At 32.4% G+C, this 9,489-nt stretch overlaps 1 protein-coding gene across 1 annotated transcript; it reads right to left on the bottom strand.

Moving 5' to 3' along the window:
* Window positions 1-4,104: 4,104 nt before the first annotated feature.
* LOC120169279 (protein PLASTID MOVEMENT IMPAIRED 1-RELATED 1-like) lies at window positions 4,105-8,168 on the bottom strand. The gene is made up of 4 exons (XM_039177467.1): window positions 8,150-8,168; window positions 7,943-8,009; window positions 5,505-7,798; window positions 4,105-5,404 (listed from the first exon to the last, which is right to left on the bottom strand). Exons 3-4 carry the CDS (start codon window positions 7,796-7,798, stop codon window positions 4,270-4,272), a joined length of 3,429 nt encoding a protein of 1,142 aa, XP_039033398.1. The 5' UTR covers window positions 7,943-8,009; window positions 8,150-8,168; the 3' UTR covers window positions 4,105-4,269.
* Between the last annotated feature and the right edge of the window lie 1,321 nt (window positions 8,169-9,489).

Below are 9,489 nucleotides of genomic sequence, written 5' to 3'. Positions count from 1 at the left end.
ACGAAGAGTTTCCTTTAAGTTATCTTTAAAAATTTTATGCAACTTCAAGCAATCCACTTTTGCAGTATTTCTACATACGCTTCTAACTTGATTGTTCAAATATGCATGAATTTTTCTATTACCTTCATGTTCAACCCAAGAAAAAAACATATCCATGCTTTATAATTGCTTTAGCTACCAACTCTCTATAGATTTTTTGGTCATCAACATTACCTTCTAGTCCCTCTGTTCTCAAACTATTATATTGATTACATTTTCAAGTGTTTTCGCATATTTGAGGTTCTATAATGTGAGTTACAAATAAAGAAAGCAGTTTTACAATGTTTGCAAAGTGCCATCTCTTTTTCATCTTTAGTCTCTGTGAAATTAATAACAAGAAAATGTTTCCAAATCTGGCTTCGTCTCTTAGAAAAATATTGTGATTCTGCTACAACATTATTGGTATCACTTGGAACCTCACATGTATTAACATTAGATTCCATGACTGCAAAAGTAAAGAAAAATATTATTAGTATTAAGTTGAACCTTACTTGCTCGTCAAAGACACATAATGAATCACACAAATATATTAATCAACATGTAATAAATACACACATAATTCTATTAATAATATAAAACAAAAAAAATCTGAATAGAATTTTTTTAAATAAATAATGTACTACGATATAGAAATATACCTAGAGTTACGTAGAATAAGTATTTTTTTCAAATAAGAATTTTTGTCGACTGACGAACAAAATATTTGAATTAACTTGAACGAGATATACAATAAGATAAAAGATATTAAAGTTGCCACTTTGATTACTAAAAACTCTTTCGCTTAATTTTTTTAATAATAATTATATTAAAAACAATATTAATTTTTAGAATAATAATAACAACGATCGTAACAGATTTTAGTAATAAATTAATAGTATAATTGTAAATAATAATGGAAACAATAAAGTAATATGATATTAAAAAATAACTAACTAAAGAAATTAAATTAAAGTGAATCTTGAAAAAAAGAAGAAGTGAAATATGATGTATTTGGAAATTGGAAGTTATCGGTTATTGCAGCAAGCAATACCAGGGTAAGGTACTCGCGCAACAAGGTAGGAGGAGTTGAGCATTGGGTGCAGAGGAACATGCATGTGAGAGTTGTGCACGACAGTTGGAGCTGGTAAGAGTTGAGCGACGATTGAAACTAACAGGACTGAGCGATGACTAAGGAAATTCTTGAATTTTGAATTTCTTGAGTTAAGTAAGAACATCATACTTATATATATAGTATTTGTAAATAATATATAAAAGAAATTATATATAAATAAAATTATACTTTAACCTAAATAGTGAGGTCTTTTTATTTTGAACACATAAGCAAGTTTACTTTAATTTAAACGATACAAGTTTATTTTGAATAATAGATTAATTTAAATAAAATTGGTAATTTATTAAAAATATTAGATTTATAATAAAAAGTAGAAAGTTTAAGAAGAATATAAAAGTAAGAATCTAATTGCAAGATTGAAAACGACAATAAATAAAGTTTACTTATCTTACTTGTAATAAAAATATTAAATTTATAATAAAAATAATATAAAACAACTAAAACAAAGGAGATAATACTAGATTCATAATAAAAATAATATAAAGTTTACTTACGTTATAACTAAAACTTAACAAATAAAATTATTTATTATTTTCTAAAATTTAATAAAAATATTAAATTTATAATTAGTAATAAAATTTTTAATAAAAAATTATTTCAAAAAATTATTTCTTTATCAAATATTTCTCATTATAAACTTTTCATACGAGATTAATATAAAAATTTAATAACAAATTCTAACACGTATTATAGGATCATATTTGTATCAAATTATCGATTTATCATCTCTAAATGATGGTTTAGTTCAAAATATTGAACGATCGAGAACTGAAATAAGGTCCAAATGATAAGATTAACAAATAAGAAGGCATATTTTTACAAGAATATATCAATAATTATATATATACTTAACTTTTTATTAAACTCATAACCAATTCAACCCGAATTGACATGATTTAAAGGTTGACCTAAACTAAAAATTAACCGATCTGATATTGATTCGAACCGAAAATCAATCGATTTGATAATCACCCGACCCAAAAATTGACCCGACCCAATACACGACCCGATTTGATTTACCGTACACCCGAACTAGATACAAACCAGATCCGATCCGATTCGATCCAAATTAAATTAAATTGAATTTAATATAGACATAAAAGTATTCGACCCAAACCCAATCCGAATGACCCGTTTGTCACCTCTAGTTATTATTAAAGTCTTTAGGGTGCGTATGGTTCACGGAATGTAATATTACCAGTGGGAATAAAAGATTACCAGGGAATAGGATTACTGAGAATGTTGTATTTTGTGTTTGGTTGGTTTTGCAGGAATGCAAGATTATCGTGGTTGGTTAAAGGAATAAAAGATTATTGGAATGTATATTTAACCAAATTGTCCTTATTATATATTTGTATAATATTACAAATTGTAAAATATTTATATATTTTCTTTAAAAAAATTAAATTCATAATATTTATATAATATTTTTTACAAAATTAAAAAAATAAAAAAGGTTTAATGAAAGGGTAAAAAAAAATTTAACCCCTGAACTTCATATAAAATTTTAATTATAGATTTTTTTTTTGTAAATCTAAAATAATTTAAGGATAAATTTATAATTTAACCTTCGTAGGATTTTTATTATTCAATGACAGAATAATGATGTTTTGAAAAAAAAATAAAAATTAAGGGCATTTCAGTCCAAAACGCCGGTAATGTTACAATACTTAAGGGAATGGAAGTAATGACATTCCCGGTAATATACCCCAAAAAATATACTATTGGTAATAAAACATTACCGGGAATGAGATTCCCGACTAACCAACCATAGAAATATGAGATTCACATCTCATGAGAATCCCACAATCTTTGAACCAAACATCCCCTTATAACCGACCTAAAATCACATGTCCAACGTCATTGTGAAGGGTAATGGGACCCACCATCCTTTTAAAAACAAAGTAAAACTATCTGGAAATTCATCTAATATTAAAATATAAAAAATCTTAAAGCCAAATGGAGTATAAAATAAAACAAAAGATATATATATAAAGGCTTAATAACAAAATAAGTACTCATGCTATACTTTTTTTTCAAATAAATGCCTAAACTATTTTTAAGTCATCCTGGTACTAAATGTTTTCTCCATAACTATTTTAAGTGCCTAATGTTTTTGGGTGTATTGTTTTGTCCTTTTCTTTTTTTCTTGTTTTTGTTTTGAAGGGTCTGTTTTTTCTTCTTCTTTTTAAGTGAAGGGTCTGGTTTTAAATGTTCGTTAGGGAGAGTAAAATTTTATTTTTTAATAAAGTTATTTAACTTAAATTTGTATTTAGATTTTAAATTTAAGTAGGTTTTGAATTTATAAAATTTAAATAATTAAAAAATAAAATGTCATCTTATTCGCTAGATTATTTTATGATTTTATCTCTGTTTTTTTCGTTAATTTTTTAATTTTAATTTTATTTCATCAAGTTTAAACCATATGTTCCTCAACCACTTTTAAATATGTGTACTTTAAATTATATAATATATGTTGTATATGATTAGAGAGAGTTATATAAATTGAAAACAATCTGTATCCATTATAAATTATTACATTTAAATTTGAACAGAAACTCAAACAAATATATTAAATTTAACTTTACTTGAATTTCATAAACTTAACTCGATTAAAAAAATAAATAAAATTTGAATAATAAAATAATACTCATACTTGAATAATCCAATTTTCTTTCACTCCATTTTGATCGAATATTCAACCCTAACTCTATCCACTCTTCTTTTCTTACCCCCTGGAGCCATTTATACAAGAGAACTGCAATGTTGTTAAAACTTTCATTCTCTTTTTGAACCCTATAGGCATGTTCTTTCAAATACATAAAAAATTTAGAGAAAAAAAAAGATAAAAACGCGAATGTATTCATATCCGGTAGTGTCGTCCGAGATCGAGTACACCATAGAACTGAATAGAGAAGCTCAGCCTATTATTAATCCATATGACACAAGTTAACTTGCAGTACAGGAGATAAGTTGACCATAAATTCTTAATCACAAATATATAAACTGAAAAGACCTTGAGGATAATGTAAATGTCTAGTTTTGCTTTCGACTTGAACTAACACATTCGGATTTAGTAACACTTGATCCTTTCAAGCAGATTCCAATGCATGCTCAACTCATCGCAATCTGATAGTTTCGTTGGGTAATATAACATTCGGATTTCGAATATGCGGATTAAGGGCTGCCAATTCTTTCCATTTAGCCCCATTACCCTGAACACGAGACGAGATGCTCCACAAAGTGTCACCTGGCTGAACCTTGGTTGTTGAGGGGGTTGGAGATTTGAAAGCGGGCTTAGACTTCAATAATGGGTGTTTATTGCTCTTTCCCATTCCGTTTGCAAGCAACCATCGAGAACCGGACTGTTGTTGGGTTGTGCTACCCCAAAGTTTCTTCTTGCCAGGTTCGGTTTTCAAACCTGCAACATGGACATCGGTGATTCTGAATTGAGGAATTCCTTCCTCCTGGGAAGCTGTTTCTTCTTTCATCTCCTCCATTTTGACCTCTTTCACAGCAGACACCGAGTCTTTGTCCTCTTGATCATCGTTCCTCACAGAAACAGTACTATATATCTTTGGCTTTGGTGGGACAAACACTCTCTCCACTTGAATAAGAGCAAGCATTGGTGCACCGACTGGCTCATAGTTTCTCATCGGATCGCGAAGTTGCACCATTAATGCCACCGTGAAGTTATTCCCTAGCAAACCACACTTTTTACCCCGTTTTTTATCTCCTTTCGACCCAATGTGAATCGAGTTCAATGATGTAGCATGATGAGCAGCAAGGATTTTAGAAGTTTGTTCGCTTATCTGACCGTCATCATCAATATCCCCGGAATCAAGTCTCATCCACTCATCAAGAGTTAGTGACAGACCCATTAATCCATCAACATTATCACCAGTATCTTTTATATCCAACAATTGCAACCCAGCAGTTCCCTCCAGACCAAGGGACCCATTAATACCAAACCCCTTACCTTGAAGGGCAGAAATTGCCCCAATAGACTGCGCACTGATGTTTGAAGGTGCCTCCTCATCTGACATTCCCGATTGAATTCTCAACCCTTCCATTGAGAGAGCTTCAATCTTATCCATCGCCAATGGAGCAAGATCTTCAAGGGATACATAATCCGACCCCATCTCATTGCCGGAGGTTGAATTAAGTTTGCTAGAGCTGGCGCGAGGTGATCTTTTAACTTTCTTTTGCCCATTAGACGTATGTTCCCCAACATCAAAGTCAAGCTTCATCTGCCTGCAAAGAGAAGCAATAACTATGATATCAATATGATTTCACGAACAATGTTTAAGAAAGAAATATAAACTGGGAAATCAAAGAAAAATGAGTCACAAACCTCTCAGGTCCTTCCAGAGCAGGGGCAGCTTCCCATGCAACTTGTTCCATAGTTTTACCAGTAATATCCTCCAAAGGCATCAACTTATTTGCCTGCATAGAGAGCTTCTCAATTCCAACGGAAGCGAGTCCCTGAAGTATTTCCATTATACTAGAACCCATTTCTGAAGGTACCACAACTGGACTAGACACCTGCATGATCAGGCTCCCACCACTTTTAGCATCCCGGAAAAGTGAGGGATTCATAGACCGCAAATATCCTCCGTCCTTTGTCTGAAGAAATGGACCTAAACCATCTCCAAGAGGAGGCATTTCGAGTGGATCTTCTTCAGGAGGAAAATTAACCGGACTCCCAAACCCACTGATAGACCCAGGTGGAGAATGCTGGAAAGCCTTCTCGTTGAATCCCCACTCACGCATTAATGCTTCGGTCTCCAAGTCTTCCAATAATTTAGCCCTCGTTTTATTCCTCCCGTTATCTTCCATCAGATGCTCTTGCTCAGCATCTTGGATAACAGATGACAAATCAAAATCATCATTCAAGCTCTCCCATGCGGATGGAGTTGATGCGTCAAAGCCTGATTCTAGTTCCTCCTCGTCAACCATGTCAAAATCAAACAATGAGCAACCACTGGCTAGGGTATCTTTCTCAAATTCCCTTAGTAAACGCTCCCTTGGTGATTCAGGCTCACTCCCAAAACCCAAGCCGAGTGGACTATCATCAATACCAAGCATATTCAAGAACTCGCTTGCGACAGATTCATCAGCTTCATCCAAGCTAAGTGACTTCACTTTCCTAATTGTTTTATAATTATCTTCATTCTCCATGTTGTCTTCGGAATCTTTAGGGCCATGAGAAGAGACAAATGCTGCCTCCAAATTTGTAATGCTGTCTAAAGTTAAGTCCAATTCTCTCATCAGTGATTCTTTCGAGCCTTGCTCATCCTCTTTGGGATCACAATCTTGCACCACGAGCTCGTCTCCTCGCTTACTACCACTCTTATCGTTAGAGGGATGAAACTGAGAACAGTCCCCGAAATTTACTCCCACGCCGAGATTAGCTTCAACAACTTGAGGGCTTTCTACGGTTGATAAAGTAGCCACCATGGTAACTTCCTCCGGACTAGCCTGTTCTTCTGAAGATAACTTCATCCCTTTTTCCACAACAGAGAAGTCATTATCTTCATTTTCTTCTTCAGCGTATTCCTTACTAGGTTTAGATGCAACCGAAGCCTGAGGTCTGATGGGCTCAGAATGTTCAATTAACACATCGGAATCAGGCTTGGAAGATGCAGAAGCATCTAACTTGTGTTCATCAAAGTTCTGATCTACTGTATTAGTAACATCTAGCTCTGACTTTGGCAAATGCAAAAGTTCATGATGATCTTTTATCTCCTCCGGTACAGGAGATGAGCCAAAAGATCTGGTTTTAACTGAATTGGGAAGACTCTCAACACGCCTCATAGTGCCCTTCCGATCACCATGAACCAATTTTGTAACTTCCTTTCCCATAATCAGATTGTTCTGCTTCATTTGTGACAACTCATCGCCATGCTGATTATCTCCGAGTGGAACAGTATTATCTCTGATGACCATATAACCAAAACGAACATTCATAATAGCACCTTTGGCCTTCCCCGACAACTTATAACTTGTTGTCCACTTCCCAGAGCTCTTCTCTTCCACCAATTCTTCCAATGTAAGCGGAAGTAAACGTGCAAGGTCAACTCGATGTTTCCCCAAGTCAAGGTCTGGTGTTCCCACCACAGATGCATAAAGCAGGCAGTGTTTTGCCTCGTACTTGGCCAAAAGGCCACTTCGAACGCCATATACGGAGCAAGTAAGCGTCAACCGCTCTTCGAATTCAGCAGTTCCATTAAAAACTTTAGAAGGACGAGTCACTAGATCCCCATCCCGCCTTCTCCAATGCACACATAGACTAAGATCATTAAAATTTAGTGGCAAACTTACAACGGAGTGCACTTCAAGTGAGAAACAACAGGCAAACCTCTTGTTTCCGGTATTCGAAAAAGCTTTCAACGGATTCCAATTCCAAACAGATTTCCTCTCTTTACGCAAAGGGTCATCGTTACTATTCTTAGGCTTCGACTTTGGTTCAGGCAAGTTGGTTTTCCGGGCCGGTTTGGACCGAGAATTAAAAGAAGAAAATGAATTGCTTGGACGGTTCTTGTCCAAATAAAAAGCTTTGTTAATAGTTTCAATTTCATTCAACAATTTCCCATTACTCGAATTCCCTCCATTCTTCTTCCTAGCTTCAACTCTCGCCAACATCATCTTTTTTCATACATAAAATTAAAGTAATAATAATCAGATTAATCCATAGTAAAAAAAACAATGAAATTCATTAAACAAATCAAAATCTAAGTAAAAATACAAAACTATAAACGAATCAAGTGAGAAACCCAGAAATTAAATTACCAATTAGAGCTTCCAAGAGACCAAAATTTCCCAAACAGTCAATATTTAGTCTCGCTTCGGAGTTTGCCTGTCAAAATTTTCAGGGAAAAGAAAAAAGCAAGGTTCCGGTTCAACAAAAAAATGTATAAAAATCTAGCCAAAAACTAAAAATGAAAAGCTATTAGCATGGGAGCTGAAGAGAATAAGGCGGAGATATTGAAATCTTACAATAACCTAAGCTATCACGATTGGGACTGTTGAACCGGGCTCGTCTCTAGCGGTTCGTTGTCCAATTTGGTCCCCTCAATTGCCGCTGCCTTTTACTCAAACCAACATTTCAAACCAAACCACGAAAAGACATAATATTACACGCATCAAATTTATGGAGGTAAAGTACACAAAGGGTCCCTCATCTATAGGCTGTTGCTTTTTTGAGTATCTAGACTATTAAAAGTTACAATATAATCTTATAATTATATGACATTACTTTGTTGAGTCCCTAGAGTATTACAAGCTACAAAATAGTCATATGAATATTTATATATTTCAAACTCATCATTTTTTGTTAAAAAATTGATGATCATCTAAGATGGACGTTAACATGTTGATCGGGATATAATAGTCGTTTGAGATTTTGGGATCAAATTTTATCATACCTCAATTAACATGTTAACGTCCACCTTATATTGTCTTCAATTTTTAACAAAAAATGACGATTTTGAAATATATGAATAGTCAAATGATCATTTTATCTTTCAATAGTTCTAGGACTCAACAAAAATTACCATATAATATGTGAATTATTTTATAATTTTTAATAGTCAGTGTACTCAATAAAATAATATCATATAGTTGAGGAATCATTTATGTATTTTACCTAAATTATATATATTTAAAGGACTTTCTAAAAGTACATTATTTAATTTAAAATTGAATCACTAATAAATTATTACAACGTCAATGGCTATTTAGACAAATAATGTTAAAAATAGGAAATTTGAGATTTAAAAAATATTTGAAATTTTATACAAATATTTTAAATAATAATAGTTTAAATTATTTTTTTAGTAATCTAGGATAAGTACAAAGTAATAGTTGTTTAAAAATAAATCTCAACTATTTGACATTGAACATGCACACTACATTCTTCGTGTTCGAACTTAAAATCTAAAAAAATAACAACTCTTTTATCGTCAATGTTGCTAGATTTGTGTAACTTAAAAAAGGATAAACTACATGTTTAGTATCAAAGTTATTATTTTTATTCTATTTTGGTACCAAAATTTTATTTTGTTTCAAAATCATACCTAACATTTAATTTAAGTTTCATTTTGATATCCCGTCATTAAAAATTTAACGGTGTATTGACGTGTCATCATAAGTTAATGACATATCATTATTGAAAAAACAATTTGTTTACATTATTTTTATTTGGATTATTATAATATATTATAAAATATATGATTCCTTTAATGTGCTTTGCTTTTGTTACAAAGTGAGTATATATTCATTATAAATATATAATAATATTTTATCTACGAGAATTCGGTACCTTTTATTCCCAATTT

This window comes from Hibiscus syriacus, unplaced genomic scaffold (genome assembly GCF_006381635.1).
Source record: "Hibiscus syriacus cultivar Baekdansim isolate YM2019G1 unplaced genomic scaffold, ASM638163v2 tig00111758_pilon, whole genome shotgun sequence".
NCBI classification, from domain to species: domain Eukaryota; kingdom Viridiplantae; phylum Streptophyta; class Magnoliopsida; order Malvales; family Malvaceae; genus Hibiscus; species Hibiscus syriacus.
The sequence above is the reverse complement of the archived record's forward strand: the minus strand, read 5'-3'. Positions and strand labels throughout refer to the sequence as shown.

Excerpts from the sequence above, each read along its gene's own strand:
- LOC120169279 (XM_039177467.1), bottom strand. The coding sequence starts at position 7,798 with ATGATGTTGGCGAGAGTTGAAGCTAGGAAGAAGAATGGAGGGAATTCG. Across the intron at positions 5,405-5,504 it reads GCTCTGGAAGGACCTGAGAG|GCAGATGAAGCTTGACTTTG; the intron begins GTTTGTGACTCA and ends TTCTCTTTGCAG.